The sequence below is a fragment of the Miniopterus natalensis genome, chromosome 9, assembly GCF_054644295.1.
Source record: "Miniopterus natalensis isolate mMinNat1 chromosome 9, mMinNat1.hap1, whole genome shotgun sequence".
Lineage (NCBI taxonomy): Eukaryota > Metazoa > Chordata > Mammalia > Chiroptera > Miniopteridae > Miniopterus > Miniopterus natalensis.
This window is the reverse complement of record NC_142089.1, coordinates 1344324-1368882: the sequence shown is the minus strand read 5'-3', so window position 1 is coordinate 1368882 and position 24559 is coordinate 1344324. Positions and strand designations below refer to the sequence as shown.

At 61.5% G+C, this 24559-nt stretch overlaps 1 protein-coding gene across 3 annotated transcripts in view; it reads right to left on the bottom strand.

The window, feature by feature from the left end:
• The window catches only part of PRDM16 (PR/SET domain 16), a 266029-nt gene that overhangs the window by 174078 nt on the left and 67392 nt on the right, over nt 1-24559 (bottom strand). For all 3 annotated transcript variants that reach the window (XM_087820071.1, XM_087820072.1, XM_087820073.1), the window contains exon 2: nt 4532-4881. In XM_087820071.1, coding sequence (XP_087676197.1) covers nt 4532-4881 — 350 coding nt within the window. The remainder of the gene's footprint in view (nt 1-4531; nt 4882-24559) is intronic.

Sequence of the window (24559 nt, the reverse complement as noted above, 5' to 3'; positions counted from 1 at the left end):
ACTGCTCCTGGCACTTCCCGGGCGCTTTCACCAACCCAGGACTGTTTCCCCGTGACCCTGGAGCCTCCCACGGGCCTGGCCCAGACGCAGCCTGTTTGTTGACTGAACAAGTGAACACGAATATTAATACTCAGGAGCTAAAGCCACGGACACGGATGAGGCAGGAGACGGAGTGAATGGTTCAGACGACAGAAGGCCCCTCATTCGCGTTGACGTTTCCACCAGCTCCTTACACAGAGGCCTCAGCGTCGTTCAGTCGCTGAGGTACCAGCCCCAGGCCCAGGCCCAGGCTGGGCGATGCTCTAGGCACCCGCAGTCCCCGGCGTCCACTTTATGGGGGAGACGGGCACTCAACCAAGACCCAAGCAGGACACAGGCAGGTTTGGTTTGGGACTCACTCCTGTGGGCCCCCAGGGGGTTGGGTGTGGGGGTCCCCACCCGCCAGGCCCCAGAGCTGGGGGAGGTGGGCAGTCACAGCTGCAGGGCCCGGCCCTGGGGCAGGTGGCACGTCCAAGGAGCCTGCTTCCTCAGCCCGAATCCCTCTGGGCTGTCACTGGCAGCCATCTCTTAATTAGCAAAATAAACAGCACAATGATAAATGTCATGATTTACTCAACAAATGATCAAAATCATTGTTTTTTCAGACCTCGGGGCAATGAAATGCAATCTCAGGGTGATTTATTCAGGCAGGGTGAGTGGTGGCAGGCAGGCCGCCCATAGGGGGGAGGAAGGTCATGTCAGGCGTCACCTGGGCCGGGGACAGACCACCTCCCTTTGAGATGGAGCCCAGGGGCCGCCTGCACTCACCCCAACTCCCGTCTGTCCCACAGACATTCCTGGCCAGGTCAGGGTGCAGGGCAGATACACCTGACATGGGGTATGTCTCCTTCCAAAATGACAGAATCTCCAGGTGTCCGCAAAGCACCCAGGGGACGGGACGTTCGGAGACACTGAGCGTTCTCGATACACGTGGGAGGGGGGCTCAGCTGCCAGGCCGCCACCCCCGTTACTGTTTTGCTGAAGAAAACTCCTGCATGGAGCAAGGGTGGCCCCAGACCTTGAACCTGAAGGTTGGAGGTCGCCCGTCAAGCCCGGCAGGGGAGAGGAGCGGTGTGTGCCCGAGGGGAGGGCGACCCCCGGGGCCTCACGCGGGCCAGGCAGCTCGTCAGTTACCCGCAGACAAAAGCAACCAGCCGTTCGATTTGATTTCAATGGAATGTCCAGAGAAACAATTTTGTTCTCAGAGTAGAAAGAGAATTGTTTCCATGGTGTCCCCAGATGAGGGTAAGAATAATCCAGTTGACCTTGATTTTAATCCAGTCCTCGGGGACACCTTCCTGTGACTGTGGGGGGACCCCTTTGTGCGTCCAGCCGACAGGAGGAACCCCACTGAGAGCTTGGACCTTGCACGGATCTGCTCCCAGCCACCCCCCAGGGGAGTCCACAACGATACCGGGCCCTCCTTAGGTTTCTTTTGACATCTTTGCTAAAAATGTGCCTACCTCTCCTCTTTCAGTCAATGAGTAGAACGTAAACTGTAGCAAAATCAAAGCACCCCAATTTATAGAACAATCCCCAGCATGAGACTGACGATTACACACACAAAACTGGGGGCCGGGTTGAGGTTACAGCCTTCGTGCCTCATCCCCGGGACCTGGGCTGACGGCCGGGCCTGCCCCCGCCTCGCCCGCTCACCTGCCGCTTGCGTGCTAACAGCTGTCTGGTTATCTGCCCCATCCAGCTGCCTGCTGGGCAGAGGTCCCGGGGGGCCCAGGGAGCGCGTCTTTGCAGGAGCTCACGCTGGACGGGTCACACGGTCAGGCCGCCCGGTTTACGTTAGGGACTCAGGGACTCATAGAAAGATCCAGGCTGTGGAGCCTGGGTTTTCCGCTCCGGTCCGGGGCCTGTTTGCAGGTCGGGCCCACAGTCAACGCCTAACTGGGAAGGGGCACCCAGGAGGCGCGTCTCTCTCCCGAGCCACCCGTTCTCCTCGAGGAAGGCGCGAGAACAGAGCGAAACGGCCGTGACCTGTTTTGGGAGACCCCTGGAAAATCCCATAAAGCTGCTGACGAGGGAAGGCGGTGGATTTCCCCCCAAAGGCCCAAACGGAGGCCGGTGAAGCTAGAAGGAATCCTCCTTGGCCTCGTGATCTAGTTCAGGGGAAAGTGGGCTCGCCCTGAGTTTTCGGGGGACCCGCTTCCTCCCTCCCTCCGTCCCTGGGGAGGTGGTGGCTTCCCATCCAGTCCCCCCTTAGGCCCTCTCTCAGCTGCCACACTGACGCAAACAGCCGCCCGCCCCGCTCGCCGGGGGCCGTGAGGCCCAAAGACGGGCCACAGCGCAGCTAATCCGGCTGCGGGCCTGCAAAACAAGGCCAGAGCAGACCACGCGGTGCGGCGCGGCCGGAGCGCCGGCGGAGGGCGTTGGGTGGAGGGCAAACACTCCTAAGCGCTGGCATGAAAGGCAGCTGGCAGGTCATGACCCAGCGACAAAGCCCACTGGCGGGCGGGGGGGCCGCGGGGAGATCGCTGCCTCACGTACGCAGAGAACAAACAACATGGCAAAGTCAACAGGCCCGGACAGATAACCGCACGGCCCGACGGGCCTGGCACCCAGCACGCGGCGGCGATACGGGCCATTTCTTTAAAGAAGAGCAAACAGAAACCTGTAGCAGAGCAGACGAGAACAAGGTCGCCTCAAGGTCATCCAACGCCCTACCTGCAAGGTGTGTTTTCACTCCAGGGTCCAAAAGCCACCTGCTCGTTCAATAGCCCAGACCTCTCCGAGAGTGTCACCCAGACACCCTTAAATTTCTCTCCCAAACAGCCAGGCAGGAAGGACGAGACACAGGCAGAGTCAGAGAAATGCCACCTCACGGCCCGAACCACTTACCTGTCACACTGGCGGGAAATGCTCTCCTTGCTCCCAGAGGGGACGGCCCCACGAGCCACGGCAGAGCCCACAGTGTGGCCCCCGGGGTGGTGTTAGGGCTGCAATTCCAAACCCCCTTCACCTCCTGCCTCGCCTTGCTCCTAGGCTCCTGGGGATTTGTTCTGAAGGTGACCTTGAGCGGCACAGACCTGAGTCTGCCACCCAGGACGGTGGGGCCAGGCCAGGCCACCATCGTAGACTGTGCTGAATTCTGGGGCGCCCATTCCTTCGTCCATCTGGTCAACCCACCTCCCAGCTAAACCTTTTATAAAGCTGGCACTCGGGTGGGGAGCCTCTGCGCCCCCAATGTCCACACCCCCAGGCAGGGGCCACACTCCACCTGCCTGCTGGGAAGTCAGAGGCTCCCAGTGTCGAGGGCACAGCTGGCCCTGGCCCCTGTGAAGGAGGGAGGATCTGTGGGCTGTGGGCAGCCTCTACCACCGTGAGCATCAGCACATCCAGCCTCCCTGAAACCCTGAGAAAGGGTCTCAATGCTGATGGGCCCAGGGGAGGCGCCCCAGGGTGGCTGGGGCTCCGGGAGCCTGGAAACGAGCTGGGGAGAGGGCACTGCCGTCTCTAGGGAGAGGTCAGGCATGACAGGCAGGGATTAACCTCGTGAGAGAGCAGAGGGGGGCCTCCACACACACTACAGGACCCCTCAATCGGGGACCTTCCCGAAGCCACTGAGAGGCTGTGAGCACTGGCTCCCCTCCCCCTCACTGCCCTGGTCCCTGCCACACCGGTCCCCTCCCTAGAGCTGACCTCATCCTAGGAATCTGGGTGCCGACCTGCATCTTCCGCCCAGGCAGGGTCCCAGCCCAAACAGCACCGGAGACACTGCAGGGCCGGAGCAAAGTCAGGACACCTGAGACCACCTTAAAGCCTCCAGACCGGGTCCAGCATCCTTGGTGGCCTGAGCAGGACACCTCTGAGGGAGGGACGCCTTCAGGGACCTCCGCACCCCTCAGCTAATGTGCCTCCACTCTCCTGACCACACACAGGCTCAGAACCATCACGGCAGACCCAGGCTGTTAGGGAACCTAACCCACAGAATCCCCTCCCTGGCAGGACGGGACTGTACCCCACTAACACGAGAAGTGAGGCTCCTCTTAGGGAGCCGGGTGACAGGGAGTGGTGGCGGGAGGCCCTGGCGTTGATGAGCTCGGGGTGCCTGGGGACAGCACGGCCACCGGGCTTATTCTCTGAGTGCTCACCAGGCGTCCGGCCCCCCGGGGCGGGAGGTCTCCCTGGAGTAGCGACTCCTGATCTGGGACATCCCATTCATCTGCTGCCTCCCCGAGCTCGCAGCCTCAGCACCTAAGGCCCAGACGGGAAGCCCGGGCGGTTTAAGACATGAGCTCATTAAAGACACATTTCCGGGAGAGCGCGGAGCGGGCACAGCCGGGCCGCCGGGCGCCCGCGAGGACCTCGATCTCTCTGGGTCCCGTCACGCGAGCCGCGGGATAAAATAAGCCTGGGAAATGTGACATCCGAACACTCCCTCCGACCGCGCCTCCCGCCCGGGGCGGCGGCCCGGCCGGCTTTATAAATAGACGGAGCGCAAGATAAATGGGCGCCATCAATCTCCCGGCGCGACGCTCACCTCCCATCCGAAGTCGGCCTCCTTCAGCGTGGCCCGGGGCGCCACCATGTAGGGGCCGAAGCGCTCCCCGACCTCCATCCGCTTCTTGGCCCAGATGCCCAGGCCGGCGCCCGGGATCGAGGACTCCCGGAGCTCGAAGTCCGGCGGGATGGGGATGTCCTCGGGGATGTAGACGGGGGCCTCGTAGGGCGAGCCCTCCTTGGGGGTGAAGTCCTCGCTGGTGGGGAAGGGGGAGGCGGGCCCCATGGGGATGGGGGACATGATGCTGTCCTCGGTCTCGTCCTCGGCGCTCTCGCCCGCCAGCAGGTCGGGGTCCGGGTCGTACATGTTATTTACAATGTCACCGTCACCTGCGGGGAACAAGGCAGTGTCAGGCTGGGCAGCACCCCTGCCCCAGTGCGAGGGGCTCAGGGGCCCCCCGGGACAGGGACGGGATGGTGGCCCGGGGTACCAGGAGGCCAGGACGTCCCCGGCCACCACCCCTCCTCCCCCCGTGACGTCGCCGCCGCTCCTCCTGACCCAGCAGCCCTCCCCCACGTTAGAGCCGCCCCCCCCCACGGCGAGTCCACCAGCTCCCTCAGGAGCCGGCGACCTCCGTGTCCCCCGCGGCCACACGCGGGACCAAGAACCTGTCACCCGCTCCGCTTCAGAAGAGCGGGGACAGGAGCCGCCCATGGCCCACAGGTGTGGGGACAGCGGGGGGGTCGACACACTGGGCACCCCACCTGGGGCTGGTGGTAAAGCCACGTTCTAGAACCATCCGACCTGTGTCTGCAGCTGGATGGACACACGTCCCGCCTTCTCGGGAGGACTCAGAATTTGGGTTCCTGGGGCATCTGTCCTACTCTGGACAGTCGAGTGGGGCCAGCAGGGCCCCGGACGTTCCCGACGGCCTCGCGGCAGGTTAGGGCAGAGGCCTGCTGGGGTCACGAACACGGGGCTCATGCGGCCGCAGGTCACAGGCTGAGAGAAAGGGCAGGAGGGTCCCCGGTTTATCTGTCCGGGGTTCTTCCTAAGATAGCCTTGGTGCCAAGATAGTGCCACCCGGACATATGCCAGCCCCGAGGAGGTTCTAAACTGTGGGCTGGGGAGCGATGGTGAGAGCAAGGGGCGGGTCACTCGGGGGAAAGGGCCCCCTCCAGGTATCGACCCGAAGAACCGAAAGGACCGGTGAACACTCACAGCACCGTAGCCATGTTCCCCTAAAGGCAGGCACACCGGGTGCCCCTCGGCAGGTGAAGGGCGGGCGCTCGTGGCCCGTCCACACGGCGGAGCACCACCCAGCCACGAAACGGACCGGCCGCCGACAGGCTGCCCCGCGGACGGGCCTGCAAACGCCTCGCTGAGCGAGAGAACCGGCGCGAGGGGCCACGCGCCGCCCGAGCCCGTGTCTGCGGAACGCCCAGAGCGCGAGCCCGGCGAGGTGGAGCTCACACGGCTGGGGCTGGGGCTGGGGGCCGGTCAGTGGGCGTGGGGTCTCCTCTGGGGGAAGAAAATGTTCGGAACTGGACAGAGGCGGCCGTTACACAACCTTGAGAATGTGCTAAACGTCACTGAGCTTTCGCTTCAAAATGGCTAATCCTTAACGTTACTTGAATTTCACTATAATGAGATTTTTAAAGTCAGAGAAGGCGTGGGGAGCAGAGGGCGCCTCGCCCGCTGGAGCCTCCTGACCTCTGTCCAGACGCTTCCGCCCGAGTCTGGCCTTTTGAAAAACCTGCGAAAGTGACCCGGCCGCCGCGGTCACTCTGGCCCTTGGCCTCGGCCCCTCCCTGCTCCCTGAGTGACGTGGGCGGGAGAAGCTGAAGTCCCCATGGAGACGGGCCCCTCACGCTGGCTGCAAACAGGCCGGGCGGAGAAGGAACAAAATGTTTTCCTTCCAAAGAAACCAAAGTCTTTGAGGAAAAAACATCCTGGGGATACCACTTATTTAATTTAGCAGCATTCACAGAAGTAATTGTTATGTTTTTAATTGATCGGCAGGATCCTTTCAAAGGAGCTGCAGCTGAGGCCCGGCGCCCTAAGGATCCCGGCTGCTTCGGTTGGAGCCTCCCCCATACACCTTCCCTGCCCGCGGGGCGCAGAGGCCGGTCCCAAGGGGGTGATTAAGGTGCCACCTCGTTACTGGGAACTGGGGACTGTGCAGAGCTCGCAAACAGGCCCCCCACACGCGCCCCTAACTCCCGGGGGGTGGGGTGGCTGAGCTCCAGGACAGTGAGCAACCGGCGAGGCTTCCGTGTGGGTCCCTGCGCGGTGTCCCCCCCACGCATCTCAGGGCTCTTTTTTGTTTGGGGGGGGCGTGTTGTTTTTATTTTAATTTTCTGTTTGAATTCTACTTCCCCAAACGCCTCACCTGCTGGAGGGCAATCGACATTTGAGGGTGTGTTTAATGTACGGGCCGAGCAAACAGCTCAGGCGAGCTCGGTGGCCGTGGCGGTGGCCGTGTTTCCTGCTGATTAGAGGAGGCTGAGTGGGGCCTCCACCCCCAGCGGGCACGGGATTAAGTGACTGCCCCAAGCGCCAGGAAAACCCGTCTCCGTTCTGCTGGGGGACAGGTGGCCTAATTACCGTGCAGAAGCATTTGGAGAAAATGGGGTGTCAGGAGCAGCCCCAAGGCCCTGGAGGAAGCAGAGAGCTGCTCAGAGGCGCCGGAGCCGCAGGGCAGGCCAAGCGCAAATTGTCCTCTCCCCAGGGTCCTCGAGGAGCTGGAGAGACCATCTTCCTCAGCGGCCAGGGGACCGGGAGGGGGCCGGCCCAGGCAGGAGCTCCCTGCCCCCTTCCCTCTGGCCCCTGCCCCCTGCCCTGTGCCCTGGGCTGGATACGCATTTCTCCGGCCCCGGCCCCGCCACCTGGGCCGGTGACCACTGGTGCATATCCAGCGCTCTCTCGAAGGTTGGAATGCAGAGCCGGGAACACGGGCTTTTTACGACTTTGGACACCGGCTGTGCGATGTGTGTTATTTACTGCCCGGGAGACCTCGGGTCCCTCATTTGGGTTTTGCGGTAGTTTCAGGAGAGGGGCTTATGACTGAGTCCATCAGTCCTAAAAATTTTTCTGGGACACCTATCAAGATCATAACATCAGGGAAGATTGGGGGGGGGGGTCAGTGGCTGTGATAGGAGGAGGGGTAGGGCGGCTGGAGTCTGGCAGCCAGCAGGCGATCCTGAGCCACGGCCACTCGATGGGCCACGGGGCACGGGCTGCCGGCGCCAGGGCCCGGCCCGACCACTGTGCTCCTGGTGAATTAGATGCCGGAGCCCGGTGTGGAGGCCTGTCGCGTACCCTTCAGGGCACGTGCTGTGGTCATCTGGTTTCCTAACACGGGTCAGGGAAGTGGAAACACCCGGCTGCTCCCCAGTTGGGGACCCAGTGGGCTGGAAGCCAACGAGTTCTCAGCCCCTATCCTGCCCCCGAGTCCCTAGGCCCTTAGTTTAGGGCTGGGTCTTTTCCAGCCTCAGAGTGGGAGCCTTCTGCGCAGTCCCCCCCCCCCCCCCCGCCCATGTGCATGTTAATCAGCCCTGACCAGCGGGCGCCCTACCACCTCCTAGAGAGCCCCATCCATACATCGGGGTCTGGAGGGAGGGGCCCCGAGTAGGGACAGCTGGGCTCCAGGAGCCAGCGCAGGGTGTCCCTCCTGCACTGTCCCTACGAGGCTGGCGGCCGAGTGAGCAGTGTCCCTCCGGGAGGGTGGTTAGAACCGGTAGAGAGACCACTGGCTCCTTCCCTGAGGCTGCAGCTCCAGCGGCTGGCTCCTGGGGAACCAGGCGGACTTAAGCCTGGCTCCTGGGCTGGGGACTGGGAAGGAATTTCTCAGAGTCAGTGCCTGCTTCCCCTTTGCTGTCTGGTGGCGTTTTCAGAACCACTAAGCCAGCTGGCCCGTTTGGGTTGGGCCCAAGAGACAGAGCGCGTGAGAGTGTGGGTGCTGCGTGTGTGTTAAGTGTGCCCGAGATCCGTGAGGAGGGTGCGAGGGGAGGCGATGGAGCCCTGAAAATACATCCATGTGGCCTCAGCCAGCCCCCTGCCTCCTGCAGCCCTTTGGGTGGGGAGGGCAAGGCTGTCCTCCACTTGGGGACCCCAAAAAGAAGGGAGAGGGAAAGCCCGTCTGTGGGACTTGGGCCACCTCCCCCTTCCTCCTCCAAGCAGGAGTCTGCAGGGCTGTGTCCGGCTGCCCTGGGTTGTGCCCCTCACTGGGCAGAAGGGATCCCACAGGGGCTTCCCAGTGCTGGCCGATGACACCCCCGTGGGGACGGTTTACACGGCCAGCAGGCCCCGGGCATGGACAGTGGAGAGCTCACCCTGCCCGCACACCCTCTCCGCGGGGCCGGCTCCCTCCCAGGACGCCCCTGCTTGGCCATAGGGGATCCTGCCCTGGCTCTGGCCTCTGGACACCGGCCGCCCAGCCGGCCCACGATGGTGTGCAGGGCCGTGGGGAGCGTTGCACCATCAGCCAACAAGCAGACGCTGGCCTCCCGGGGCCCTTCCGTCCCTCCTGCCTGGCCCAGGGAGCTGCCGGCCGGCCTCCGTGGGCCCCCCTTCCAGGCGCTGAGGGGAGAGGGGCTGGCTGACCACCGGCTCGGGCTCCACCTTTTTTGGGAGGCCTCTCCTGAAAGCAGCAAGGTGTGGGGGCACTGGGGGAGGGGGGGGCTTCCCTAAATAGAGGAGCCGACTTTGTATTTGTAGCAACATCAGAGGAGGTAAAGGGGAGTGGTTGGGGGGCAGGCGCAGGGGGCCAGGAGGCCACAGGAGGACCAGCTGAGGCGTCCCAGGGCCTGGGGCTCTGGTGGCTGGTACAGATCTACCCAGACGCAGAGCTCAATGCACGGGGACGAGTCAGAGCCGCTCAGGAGGAGGATACATTGTATCCACGCCCTCGATTGTATCCCTGGATTGTATCCCTGTCAGCACCCCACACACTGGAGCTCCCCGCAAACTGCTGGCATCAGGGAAACGGGAAACCGGCCAAGGGCACAGGGTCTCCCGCTCTCACAGGCCTACAACTGCGTGTGAATCTACAATGATTTCAGTTAAAGCTCTGATTAAGAGCACCTACCCTGAAAAACCCCAGGTCTTTATCCACCTGTGCACAGCGGGGTGTGATTCCTTCAGGTCTGAGTATATCAGAGAACACGTTTAATTAGTCTCGCTGGTCTCGGGGACCCCTCATCCCGGCCAGGGTTCCCCCTGCCCTGGTCCAGCTCATCCTTAACTCTGGGCTTTAGGCAGAAAATTGCCTCGGTCCAATCACCCGTCATCTTCTTCAACACCCTCCGAGGATGGTGGTGCTGGGTGGGGCTGGGATGGGGGAGGCCAGCAGGGTGCCCAGTGCCCAGCTTGAGAGTGACCCCCTGAAATCTGCACCTTCTCCCACCCCCCTCATCACAGCCCATCTGGTGGGGTCATAGGCCAAAAGCAAATAATTCTCTGATGACCTGGTACTGACCACTGGGGGGGCCACCACCATCCCCCTAAATGGGGAGAACAGGTCATTGGAAGAGAGAGAAAAGGAGGGGCTGCCGTGACCCCCCACAAGCGAGCTGCTCAGAAACACACCCTGTGGGAGCCCTCTGCTGAAGGAGCTTGTGGCAAGGACAGTTCGAAGTCAACTCCACCCAGGCCCTGCAAGGTCAGCCATCGGCCACCCTCGGCCGTCGCCCACTCCCTGTGGAGCTGGGGATGCGCAGCCCTGCCCAGTGAGGACATGCACACCGGCCACAGCCTATCCCGGTGGCCGCCCATCCCTGGCCGCCGCCGCCTGAAGTCCACCCTGCACGCTGCGGCTGGCTCATGGGCTCAAGGACCCCCGAGGGGAAACCGTCCTGGCCACCCTGTGGAACCAGCTCTGAAAGTCCCCCCTGCTTTCTTGGACCCAGAGCTGATGGACATGCCTCCTGTATTCCTCCCTCACTCATTAACCGGTGACACTGAAGTGGCCAGGCCCCCAGAGGTCACATTTCCTCCCGACAAACACGACCTCCCTGGGTGGTGACGGTAACATCATGGTGGGGGAGGGGGGCTGATGCACAGGCCAGGGCTCAGCTGGCTCCCCCAAAGCCCTGGGCTGGACATCGTTACAGGCCTCCTCCCCAGTCAGGGACATCCGGGTCAGTCAGGGCCAATCTGGAAACTTCTAAAGCAACCCCCTTCTTGGAGCCCATGAGGCAGAGCAGTGGGCCCCAGGCCAGGAGTGTGCCCCTAGGAATCCTCACCCCGTGACCTCTGAACCCAGACATTCATGCCACACCTCTCAAACGGGTGGTGGTTTCTTGTGGGACACCCACTGGCCTGCTCGGCAAAGCTGTGTCCTCGAGTGCGACAGTGCTGGACGCAAGGATGCGTGGGGGCTGGGGGCCGAGGGACACTTCTCCAGTCAAAGGGCTCAGACCGATGTCACCTCATCTTGGAGGGAAAACTAACCTAAGGAACAGCTCCCTCACCTGAAGAAGCTCAGGTGTGCGCAGGAGGCAATGGCAGATCTAAAATGTCCCTGGAGGAAGGACCATGCAGTGTGGGGTCCAGCTGTGGGTCAGGCCAAGGAGTCCAGGGACAGAGCCTGAGCCCACAGGCCACAGACATGCCGGCCATGGCCACAGAGCAGCTTGCTGAGGGACCGTGTGAGCCTGCAGCTTCCTGGGGAGGCACGTGCCCAGCGGGCTGAGCTGGTCAGGTGTCAGGAGCAAGGGACCCAGCTGTGTTGGATGTTTTAGGGACAGTTTGGCCCTCTAAAGCAGGGGTTCTCAGAGTGGGGTTCCCAGGCCCATGGCATCTGTGTCCTCTGGAACTTGTAGAAAGAGCTACAGTTCCCACCCCAGGTCCACTCCACCTGCAGCTGGGTGCAGGCAAGGTGATCTGTGCCCACACATGTCCTCTGGGATGTGGCAGCCACTGCTGTGGCTTCAAGAGGGGGGTGGGCAAGTAGCCTGCGTCAGAAATGCCGAAATGAGAGGCATGCACCCTGGAGGAATAGGGTTGGAAAGGGAGCCAGCCTCCTAAAAACAGCCAAAGGTCCCCTTGGAAGTCTGGGATGCTCCATCCATGCAGACCTGGTTCACTCACCCCAGTCTGCCACATGGAAGCCCACAAACCTGCCTCTTAGTGGGAGAAACACGCCCTGTGACTGACCCTCTCCAGTAACCCCATCTTGTCACCAAGGGACTTCCCTCGTTTTGTCCATCAGGGATGCTCAAGGCCACGCAGCTGGTCAGGACTATCTAGTCTTGATTCTGAAGTTCTTGGACGCCATACTGTGCAACCCCAGTGTTCTCACTCCAGTGGGACAACGGCTGGATAAGTGTCCCAGCACTTAGTGACGGCCTTCCTCTTGTCCCACAGGAGACTCAGGACATGGATGGATGAATGGATGAGGTGCATAAATGACTACATGGAAGAACAGATGGGTGTGTGAGTGGATAAACAGACAAATGGATGAGTAGATAGTGGACAGATGGGGGATGGATGGATGGATGATGGATGGTTGATGGTGGATGGATGATGGATGGATGGATGATGGACGGATAGATGATGGATGGATGGATGGATGGATGGATGGATGGATGGATGGATGGATGGTGGGTGGATGGATGGATGATGGATGATGGATGGATGGATGGATGGATGGATGGATGGATGGATGGATGGATGGATGGTGGGTGGATGGATGGATGATGGATGATGGATGATGGACGGATAGATGGTGGATGGATGGATGGATGGATGGATGGATGGATGGATGGATGGATGATGGATGGATGATGGATGGATGGATGATGGGTAGATGGGTGGATGGGTGGATGAATGATGGATGGTTGATGGTGGATGGATGGTGGATGAATGATGGATGTGGATGATGGATGGATGATGGCTGGATGGATGATGGACAGATGATGGATGGATGGATGGTGGGTGGATGGATGGATAGATGGTTGATGGTGGATGGATGGGTGGATGAATGATGGATGGTTGATGGATGAGTGATGATGGATGGATGGATGGATGGAGTATGAATGATGGATGAGTGATGGTAGATGGATGATGGATGTGGATGGTGGATGGATGGATGCATGCATGGATGGATAGATGGAAGGACAATCTTGAGGGCAATTGTTAACAGAAAAGTTAAAGGCTGAAACCCTCACTTTCCATTCTTGACTTTCCTTTCCTGAGGATGAGCCCCATTAACATGACCCCCTTGCTCCTCTCACCCACCCAGACTCTGAGTGGTTCATCTGGGAGAGCATCTGGGCTTGGTTGGCCCTGTCCCCACCTCTGGGAGGGAGCCCATTTCTCTGCTGCTCCTCAGGGTTGAACCCCCTTCAGCCATGCAGAGTAGCCTGCCTGGCCCAGCACTCCAGGGCTGCGGTGGCACATCTGTGATCCTGGGGTTCAGCCATAGGCCCCAGCCCTCTGAGCTGGTGGGACTACGCTTCCCACCTTCTGACTGTTCTTTATTCTCTCGAACCAGGCGGCAAGGACTGCTGGGTACGGGGCCCCTCAGACACCACAACACGTTCTCCCCGCCCCAGAGCCTGCAGTCCACCCAAGCTGTGACTGTCACGAAGACCATCTCGTCTGTGCTCAGGAAAGGGGGTGGGGGTAGAGAAGAGCACTCAGTAAGCTGGGTCCACGGAGGCCACCGGATAAAATGGTGAAGTAAGACACTCTTGTTTCTAACAGGATTTCCCTGCTGTTAAGCTCCTGCCAAGAGCAGTCAGGCAAGGGGAGCCCCGTCCTCGATGGAGGGGTTCTTGGGCTGCAGGGAGCGTCCTGCAGACCCACCTCCAGAAAACGTTTGCTAGAAAGGGAACCGGGAATTGACGGCTCACATACTTCAATCACCCACAACAACCGTGATTGACTGTCCCCCAGCCATTGTCAACCCTGCCTGTAAGCCAAGAACCGAGCATCTTGGCTCCAGGACCGGCCCAAGGAGGCACCCATGGTGCTCGGGGACCCACCGCCCCTGGAGCCGCCGAGGGCTGCGGCCGCCTCGGGCCGCGCTCATTGGCATTCCCCTCACCAAGTGGCCGCTGCTTCTGAGCCCGGAGCGCGGCTGCTATTAATGCAGCCGATTAATAGCTCTGAGAAAAGACGCCCCTGCAAACATGCTAAATATTAATAATAATCAGTTGCCATTTAGATTCCCAGCCTGCACCCGGGACCTTGCTCACAGGGACCCGAGGGCGAGAAGCCCAGCTGCCGGGCCGATGGCACCAAATGTGATCAGGGTCTGGGGACGCCGGGGCGGCGCAGGGCTGGCACTGGCCTCTGGTCTCGCTTGGGCCCAGTCCCAGCCTCTCCTGCCAGGGCCCCGGTGTGGGAGCCTCCCAGACAAAGAAGCAAGGCCTCCCTCCCTCCCCAACCCTGACAAGATGGCCACTGCTTGGCCTGGCCACTGTCACAGGCCTGTGACCTGTTCCCAAGATGGAGCTGGCTGGGGCAGCCCACAGCGTCGCCTCCTCTGGAGAGGAGGAAGGGAGGTCAGAACAACTGTGACCTGTCCAAGGCCCAGAGCGGGCGATGGCCGGTCCTTCCGGTTCTGGGCCAGGTGCTCCACTGGCCTCCAGTGCCTCCTGTCACCTAGATGTCCCCAAGGCCGTTGTGGGTGGAGCTGCGTTCCCCCACACGTTTTGCCCTGACCCTGGTTCCTGTGGATGAGACCCGAGTTGGAGACAGGTCACCGCAGAGGCGATCGGGTAGGTGAGGTCACTAGGGTGGGTGAGCTTTAATTCAACACAACTGTGTCCCTATAGGAAGAAGAGACAGAGACACAGGGGGTGGGGGGGACACAGGATGACGGAGGCCTCTGGGGCTGTGAGGGAATAAATGTTTTACGCCCCTAGGTTATGGCGCTTTGTTACAGCAGCCTGGAGCAGACACAGAGCCGGGCTGGAGGGCCCCGACCCCCACAAATGCGGCCGGGGGTCCCCACTGGTCACAGGCCCCCCCCTCCACAGCTGGGGTACCCCCACCTGCCCCTCGAATCTTAGTCTGCTTGCGGCGCTGTGAAGCAGGTCACCGGTCTACCCGTTTCACAGACGCAGAAACTGACGCACGAAATGGATTAAGGTTCCAGATGAGGCCTTTGCTGGGAGTGGAGCCCAAGCGGCACCTCCTCAGAGCCGGGGACACTGGACGCCCTGAGAATGAGTCCCCGCTGCTCGCTCGCCACGGCCCAGCTCAGCCTACTCAAGGCTGGGGCCACCTGCCCACCGACCAGCGGGGGCCGGGGGCGCGCATCGCAGGCCACCACTTCCCGGGGACCCCTCTGCCCTCCTCAGCCCCGCCTGCCGCCGGCCCAGCTGCCAAGGGGAAGCCGGCGGAGATGGGGGCCCAGGGGTGCTCCGGCCTCCGGGTCTCCATCCAGCGGAGCCGACGCGGGGTCGGGGGCACTGCAGCCGGCCCGCACCACCCGGCCCCTACCAGAAGCCCGCGCGTTATTCCAAGGAGCTCATTTACCCGCGCAGCGCTCGGGGGACCGCCGCGCCCCTCGCCCAGGCCGTCCCCATTTCATCTTCCATCGCCCCGGGCAGGCAATGCCACTGTAATTTTTATCAGGCTTGTTCCCGGTAAAAAGCCTCTTTGTTTCAGAGAGACGGGATCTGGCCTTTCTCTCCTCTCCTGCAGCCCGTGGTTAATACGCCGCTTCCCCGAGCCCCGGGGCGGCGAGGTGGCCGCGGATCGCTCACAGCTCCCTGTTTTTCTTCTAAATCACAGCCCACGCTCCCGGGCCCGCGCTGAGCGCCGCGCGAGCAGGCGGCCGGGCGGGGTGTCCCCCGGGACCCTCTACCTCCCCCGCTGTGGATGCACCAGAGGGGTCCGGCCCCCCCCCCCGACCTCCTCAATGTCAGTGGGGGGCTGGCTCCAGACACCAGCTGCGGAACCTCACATTCGGCAACTCCACGGGGTGCTTTTTAAAAAAATTGTGGTAAAAGACACGTAACATAAAATGCAACAACCTGACCACTGTGCAGCTCAGTGGCCTTAAACACAGTCACACGGACGTGCAGATGTCACCACCGTCATCTCCAGAACGTCCCATCTTCCTGACCTGAGCCTCTGTCCCCGTTAAACGCTCACTCCCCACCCCGGGCCCCGGGCCCTGCACCCCCATCCCGCTCTCTGTCTCTGTGTGTTTGAATCCTCCAGGGACCTCATCTGAACAGCGTCCTAGCACTTGCCCTTCTGTGTCCGGCTTATTTCACTCCGCATGATGTCCCCAGGGTCCATCCATGCTGTAGCAGGCATCAGAGCTTCGTTCCTTTTCGGGGCTGAATAATACTCCATTGTCTGTACCTGCCGCCCAGTTTATCGGTCCATCCACCCGGCCCTGACACTTGGACCATTTCCACATGTTCACTTTGTGGAGGATGCCGCTCTGAACACTGGGGTGCAGGTATCTGTCTGAGTCCACAGTGCGCTTTTAGCATCACCAAAGCCGACAGGATCGGGGGGGTCTCCCCAAACTGTCCCACCACAGTGAAGCCAGGCTCTGTCCTCAGCCCAGGCCCCACCCCGGGCACTCTCTCCGCCACCACCTCGGCTGACTCTCGGGTCCTCCTGCCGGTTCTCACACACCTGCCCCCCTTGTAAAAGAGGGGTGTATCCACCCTGGGAGACTGTCAGGAGGCCCCAAGCCACAGGCACATGCATGGGGGGACCCTGTTCCTGGCACTGTCATCACAGGACCGTCTGGCAGCCCCGACGCCCAAGAAGGGCGGCAACGTTGGCCAGCAGTGCCCGTGGCTCTGGCCCCATCGAGCATCCCTCGCCCCCACCGTGCCCACAACAAGGACGCGCCCACCTGTTAGACGGGCCGGAGGGCCCAGGAAGAGCCCCAGGGACCGGGTGTCAGTCCCTGGGGCTGGGCACAGCTGCTAGATGTTGGATTTTCAGAGGCCCCCGTCGAAGCTGGGCTTCAGGAGGCTTGGCTGGGGGCGGGACCTGGTGGCCACAGTAACCACGCCGCCTCCTTTGGTCCAGGGGCCTCGGGCTCCTTCCCTGCTCAGCCCGGTGAGTTGAGGCCACAAGGCCGAGGGCACTGTGGGCCCTGAGTCCTCAGTGGGGGAAGGGAAGGGGGAACCCGGAGGGACATGGGTCTGCACAGGCCACAGGCAGCCGTCATTCAGCACGTGACCAGGTGGGTGTGGGGAAGGGACCCCAACACCCACAAACACACTGTTACTGAAAATTCAGAGGGTGGGTGTGGGGAAGGGACCCCAACACCCACAAACACACTGTTACTGCAAATTCAGAGGGTGGGTGTGGGGAAGGGACCCCAACACCCACAAACACACTGTTACTGAAAATTCAGAGGGTGGGTGTGGGGAAGGGACCCCAACACCCACAAACACACTGTTACTGAAAATTCAGAGGGTGGGTGTGGGGAAGGGACCCCAACACCCACAAACACACTGTTACTGAAAATTCAGAGGCTTAAGTGGAGTGTGAGGGGAGGGACTGAGGTGGGACAGTCACACCTGCTTGCTGCGGGCCACCCACGGTGCAGAGGCTTTGGGGACAAGGCTGTGTCTGCCCCACCCACCTGGGGACAGAGTGTTTGGGGACGAAATGTGCTCGGCTGGGCCTTGCAGTGCCCCCGCCAGCGCTCCCTCCCTGTCCAGACAGCACGTGGAGGAGGAATGGGTTAACACTGAGCAAACACCCTCACGGCCGCCACCCAACTATTTATAGACAAATTTATCGCTTCGGTTCCCACACGCTGGGCCTGTGGCTGCCGCTCGAGACGGGAGCGGGTCACACGCGTCAACAAAGGGGCCCCAAAATAAAAATCTGAAGAGGGAGAAAGCCGACCGAGTGCCTGCCCCACACCAGGGAGGCCTGGTTCTCCCCAGGGCCCTGGGGGGGCTGCGGTGCCCTTGGGGCCGGGCTCTGGGCCGGGTGGACATAGGGAGAAACAGCCCCCTGTAGAGACCCCATCAGCCGGGCTTGGGGCGAGGCCCCTGCTCCTGGGCCTCCTGCTGTGTGGCCGCCGCCTGGGGCTCCGGCTTCTCAGAATGACAACTGGGTGCTCGCACCCGGGGCCTCAGAGCCTGGGGGTGGGGCTGCCGGTGGTGGGGCAGGTCCTCTGCCCCTTCCCTCTGCCCGGAGCCGGCGGGCGCCCTGCCCCGCCCTGGCCTCCAACTAAAGCAGGGTGCGGAGTGGCCCAAGCTGAGCCCCTCTGCAGCCGGGGCTGGGGGCTCCGGTCCTCCAGACGCCCCGAGGGAAGGGGTGCCTTCTGCGCCTCGGCTCTTGGGGGGCCGGGAAGCCCCCCCCATGCTGCCCAGACCTGCTCCCGATTCCCCTGCCCTCCTCCCGTGTACTGTCCAGACGACAGGGCTGCGGGCAGGAGGGATGGGAGAAAGCCGGGGCACCCCCAGCCCCCTGGGCCAGACACCCAGGGGCAGCCTCGGCCCTGCAGCCCGGGGGTGCCCACCACGCACACCGCCGCCGGCCCGGCCGTAGCCGCGGCCCGCCGGTGCCGCCCTGGCCCCGGGCCGCCGCCGCCCTAATGAAGACGTTTATAGTTTGAACCATCAAATAAAGCGCTTGACTCGGCCCGGCCCGGCCCCGGCTCAGCCACGCCACAGCTTCATTTAGCAGGCCAGTGGCGAGAGGAAAAAAAGAGAGAGAGAGAAAAAATTCATTAATTTTTATTAACAGGGAGAGCCATTTGTTCCCTGTGACAATATTTGACTTGTCGAAATGATTTTCACCTCTGCCATGAGGTGGGCGCTCCCCACATACATCACCCGATTACGCGGCGCGGGCCGGCCGCAGTCATTAGGCAGTGAATTAACGACAATCCCCAGCACTATTAATCACCCTGACACAGGCGTTAGCTCCGCGCTGACCCGCGCCCGCCGACCCCGCAGCCAGAGGGGCGCCCGCGGCTCCCGGAGGCGCCGGCGGCGGAGCGGGCGCCCGGCCCTCCCCTTCCTGCCCCCAGATCCTGGCGCGGCCGGAGGGCGGGCGGTGGGCACCAAGGCTCCCTGGTCTCCGCCCTGGCTGTTTTACTCCGACACTCTCCCTGTCCAGGTGGCAGCCGACATCCACGCGCCCGCCAGAAAGTTCACACCAATCACCCTATTTGCTCCCCAACACACAACTCCAGGAGCGGGGCCCACTGTGACCCCATTTTATGGATCAGGAAACTGAGGCACAAAGATGCCGGGACCTGCACCAGGTGAGGATCTGGGAGGCAGGGCGGTGCCTGGGCTCCAACAGGGCCCAATGAGCTGCCAGGTTCTGCCGTGGCGCTGCCCCCGTGACCCCGGGCCGACATCTCTCGACCCCAACGCCCCAGAAAGCTGCCGGGAATCAGTCAAGGTCACGGGGTTTCCTTCGGCCCCTGATCAGCTTCACAGGAATATAGTTGGCTCCTGAACCACATGGGTTCGGACTGCGTGGGCCCACTTACACGCAAAGTTTTTTCAGTAGATCTACCGTACGATTTTCTGGAGGTTTCCTCACTACGGGACACGGTCACGTCGATTATACGGGGTCCCACCCGCGATCATTAGCAAAGCAGGAAGCGCCATCCTGTGAATAAACGCGAGCGTCTTTCTCCCACGAGCCTCGCACTGTTGACGCCTAGTGTTGGCGGCAATACTGTAACATCCACGGCGCTTTGCGTCATGTAAAACAATATCCACGAGACACTGACCCACGGTGCGTCCGGTAAACAGACTCCGTGAGCTTGTGGCGCTGGTACATACGTCTGGTGGCGCAAACGTGTTTTCTCTCCTGGTTTCCTGAGTCACGGTTTTTTCTCCGGCTGATTCTGTGGTAAGAACACAGAATAGAGCAGACGCCCAGTGTGAGCCCACCGGCTGTCGGCGTCGTCGTGAGGCTTCTGGTCCACGGGAGGCTGTCGGTAGTCCCGTTTGGGGGGGTCAAACATTACACACAGATTTTAGATTTCAGGGGCTCAGCACCCTGACCCTGGCATTGCTCAAGGGGCAGCTGACTTTCCAATCAAACGTGTTCAGAACAGGGAGGCTAAGTTGGCAGATCTTAGAAACCTGACTTTCACGGAGTTTATTTTCTCTTGAGGTCGCAGACCATGGGTTTTGTTGGTAAAAAACCAAAAAGAGCAGAAAATTCTGTTGTGATGAGATGTCCCCACTCAGCATTAGGGACAACTGGGGCTCGGAGAGGAACATGTCCAAAGGAAGGGCCTGGACAGGTAGAGCCGAAGCCCCCAGCCGCCCAACACGGTGACCGGCTCTGAGGATCCCGACGGACCAGGACAGCTTGTCTCTGTGACTGCAGACCCACGGACAGCGGCCTCGCCTTCCCCGACTGGCCCTGTTCCAGGCCCGTGACCCTGAGGGGCCGCCGCTGGGCAGAGGGAGTGAGCCACACCCGGGCTCCCTGCTGCTGGACGACACGCCGGCCACGCAGTTTCTCGGAGCCGGGTCTCTCCTGGTTGGCGGGTGACAGGGCCCACCTGCCGGGAGCCTGGTGGGACCCACAGCAGGCCATCTGCAGTGCTTGACACGGGGCCGGCAGGTGGCGGGTGGCCCCCCTCACTCCCGATGCCACTTTAACCATTTTTTGCACATTAATCCAATTAATCATCTCTACATTTTAAACCAATTTCTTCCCATTAGCCCGGTCGTCAGATCCGTGTTCCAGCCCGGTCTACACCCGAGTCTGAAGCAGGAGGACGCGGGCGGGGGAATCACCCCCGACCCATTTGTCTTCTTTCTCTGGACTTCTCATTTTTTATGCCTCAGCACATTCCCTAATTTTCCTCATTAGCGACTCATTTACAAGTCTCGACAATCTCCCCACCTGTTCCTAGAGTGGAAATCGCCACGCAGTCGCCGCTGTGGTTCCGGTTCAGGTTCCCAGCAGACCGGGCGGTGGGGGCCTCTGTCAGGGTTCACAGCGTGACCCCATGGTGACAAGCACCCCGACCTCCTCCTGCCACCAGCCCCCGCTCCCGGGGCCGGTCCCTACACCCAGCACCAACCCACATCCCAGGGCCCGACCTCCGGGAACTGGGGCCTCAGTTCGGCACTGTCGACGGGCGGGCGGGCAGGTCCTGGACGGGTCGTCTTCAGAAACTCCTCCTGCATCAAGGGCGACTGAGGCTCCCCTGCAGGATGGGGGCAGGGGTCTCCTGGTCTCTGCCTCCCCACTTTCTCCTGGTCCTACCCTCGGACCGGAGCCTTCTCGAGCTCATGCTGGTGGGGGTCTCGTGTGGTACGGACCACCTGAGCCATGGCCTGGCTCTGCATCCCGAGGAGCCCTTCCAAGGGGGGAGGCCAGGGAGAGGTGCAGAGGACAGTGTTCACCCCTGTTCTACCGCGTCCTGCTGCGTGTGCTTGGGCAAGTGCCTTGCAGTCTCTGAGCTTCATGGCAACATCTTTCCAGCAAGGGAGCAACGGGGCTGCCTCTCAGGGCCGCTGTGAGGATGAAGCGAGTAAACACCAGGCACACACTCAGTACCCAGACCTGTGGCCTGGTGATGGTCCCACGACGCAGAGCAGCCGAGGTGACTCCGGCTCGGGGGCACCTCCATTTCTACCAACTCACTGCGGGCCTGCAGGGAGGCTGTGGTCAGCGCCCGGCCATCAGCAGGGCCCCCTGTTCCTGGCGAAAAGCAGGGAGCTCTCACCCACAGCACTTTTTCTTTTAGGTGAAGGCCACGGGCCACGAGTGGAACAATCCCCAGGGCCGTCTCCCCGTAGAGGTCCCATTTCACCAGAGCCCGAGCCCAGTGGGCACCTGGCAGGGCTTTTCAACCATCCCCCCAGGGGCCTGGGGGGACTCAATCTCCTTTTGAGAATCATCAAAGGCCCTCTTAGAAAACGTCAGTGCGTCCCCACAGCCATTCACCTGGCCTGTGGCACCTGGCGTGGACACCTGGGGGCCTCTGCAAAGTAACTTGGGTGTAACGGCTCCGCCCCCACCCGGGAGCCACCAGCCGGCTCCTGGGCGAGGCCTCCAGGCGTGGTCCCCGTTACCCGCTCACATCAACCTGATTTTCTCTGCTGAGGGGAAGGCTGTAGAGAAGCTGGGCTTGGAAATCCATGATTTCCTGGCAGTTAATGAATTTCAGGCCAACGGAAAGCAAGGTGAGGTTCCAATGTGGCCTCAGATCCAGACACAGGAAGGACCAGGGGCCAAGGGAGGGCTGCAGCCTGGGACTCCCCCCTGCCCCCACGGAAGCCCCTCTTCAAGGCCCTGCTCAATGTGCATTTTGCTAGCATTTAACAACACGTGTGATATGGCCACAGGAGAGGAGGCCGGGTCCACATTCCTGAGCCCAGGTGGGCCCCATCCCTGAGCCCAGGTGAACCCCATCCCTGAGCCCAGGTGAACCCCATTCCTGAGCCCAGGTGGGCATTCACACCAAGAGACTTCCTGTTTGTGAGACAAGCCCCCTCCCCCCCCCCAGAAAAGCTGAGCAGAGGAGGGACACTGGAGGCTCTGCCATGGACCCCACAGGCCTCCACCCACAGCTGAGTGCTTCCTCGTAGACAGGGCCACCTGGTACAGAGGATGGACTTCCCCACAGTGTCCCAGACACAACAGCCAATCAATGGAGCAAAGACTAAACAGGGGTGGAGGGAGGCCTCTGGAAGGCAGAGACCCACCCCACAGCCCACACCCCCGGCATTGCTGGGGAGCAGGCACCTGGCCCAAAATAGCAGAGGGAGGGAGAAGGGGGCCTGTTTCACTCCTGAGATGACAGATGACCAGGGCAGGGGGCCCCTGCCCACCCCCCAAATGGCCCACTGAAGGACAAACGCACACCCATGACTCCGTGGTGCAGGCCCTCAGCCTGGTTCCCAGCCCCCCCAACGCAGCCCCTCGGAATTGCTTCCACGGGGTCTTATCCAGTCAACATGGCCAGGCCTGTGCCGACGCCTCGGAAAAATGGCCATGACCTCATTTCTCTTGCAGGTCACCTCATGGCCCGTGCCCCTGTCGGGCCACCCGCCTGCCACCAGCATTTAGGTAGCAATTCCTCACACTTAAAATCCATCCCTGCCAGACGCGGAGCCGGCCACACAGGGACCGAGTCCTGTCCGACTGGCCAGGCGCAGGCTCCAGCTATAAGAACGGGGCCTATCTCGCTCCACACAGCAGCCAAGGCCGTGCCACCCCAACCTGGGAGCCCCCGGCGGCCGTGTGGTGAGAAAATCCTTCTGGAAGCCGTCAGCCCGACCCCACTGCCTGACATCGATCACGTTTCTAAAAATTAGAAACAAGGAAGGGAAATCCTTCCCTTAAAAACATCATCTTCTCGAGTTGCCGAACCCACCGTCTGCCAACCCAGGACAACCTAAAATTATTCTCAATCACTTTTCAAACCTTAGGAAACCGCGAAACGGAATGATCTCCTCTGTTTATCACACATTATACTTAAGCAGTTGGCCGGACGTCTGAGTGGCAGAGAACTCGCGGGCGGCGGCCTCTGAGGTCTGCGGAAGACACAGCAGCAGGGTACAGCGGGCGAGTGCCACAGCCACCGACAACCTGCAACCCCTGGCTGTTTTAGGGGGATGGTGAGGCCGGCTGGACAGAGGGCGGAATAGTGTCCAAGCACTCCCAGCACCTCAGGCCACAGGAGCCGATGGCCAGGTCTGCAGATCTGTCCCCAGAGGCCCCATAGCAAAGGCAATGCCATGTGGGAGGAACTGGGGCCACTCTCCATTGTTGTGGGCTGGACTGTGTCCCCCGACTTTCGTATGCTGAAGTCTTGACTCCCAGGACTCCAGAATGTGGCCTCATTTGGAAATAGGGTCCTTGCAGATGAGCTGGTGAGGCGAGGCCATTAGAGTAGGTCCCTGATCCCATAGGACAGGTGACCTTGTCAAAGGGGAGCTTTGGACGCAGACGCGGAGGACACCACATGGAGACGGAGCAGAGATGGGTGATGGGTCCACAAGCCGAGGATGCCGGCAGCCACCAGGAGCGGGGCCTGGGCTGGGTTCTCCCTCACGGCTTAGAGGAGCCAGCCCTGCAACACCCGGACCTGGGACCGCCAGCTCCAGGCCTGGGAGAGAAGCTTCCCGGTGTGATGCCCCGGCCGCGGAGCTGTGTTATGACAGCCCCAGGACACTCACCCGTTAATTTAACCCACAGATCTCCCCTCACAACTTACTGAGCACCTACTAAGCTCAAGACTGTGGAAGGGGCCCGGTGATGCCATCCCAGTGGGCACAGTTTGGACACAGGGTTGTGCTGGTTACCGGCCAGATGGGTCAGGGCAGAGCTAGTGTCTCCAACAAACACCCGAGGACGCACATGTCGGGGCTCCCACATGCACCCCCTGTGCCCAATTCCTTAAGTGTTCGATACCCTTGACCCTTGACCCCCTGCTGCCTGGGCATCTGAAACTGTGAAGCGGGGGCCGGCTAGTCTGTCCCTATCTCCTCAGATGCAGCTAGAGGTTAAAGGGCGCCAGGGCCCACCCCTGCCTGACCCGTAGCCAGGTCCCCTGCGCCCTCCTCGGGGGTCACTCCCTCCAGGGCAGGGGCGGGCAGGCATCCTCCTGTTGGGCAGACTCATCTCAAATTATTCCCTCCCCAGGGGCAGTGCCCACGGCCTCTCACAGAACCAGGCCACATGGTGGTTAATAAATTCAGAGCCTGTGGCCCCGGGTGGTGGGGCTGCTCCAACGGCTCCCAAGTTCAGGTCACTTTTGCTTCCTGGGAAAAGCTGCTGCATCTTAAAAACATCAGCCGGCAAATCCACGCAGACAGAGGCCGGAGCCGGGGCGCCGGGGGCTGGGGTGACGGGGGTCAGTGTTTCGTGGGGGCGGAGCGTTTGGTGGAGATGGGAGAAAGTTCCGGGTGTAGAAGGCCGTGGCCAGCGACGGTTCCAGGGCGCGCGATGCATTCGGTGCCGCCGAGCGGCCGGCCCTGGAGCCGGTACAGCGACAGGTGCGATCGGGCGCCCACTGTACCGCAGTGAAAAGAACAAGCCCGTTTTGGCGAAGAACCTTCTGCGAAGCGCGGCTGCCTCCTCCCGGCGCCCCCATCCGCCTTCACGGGAAGAAATCCTGCCTCTCCC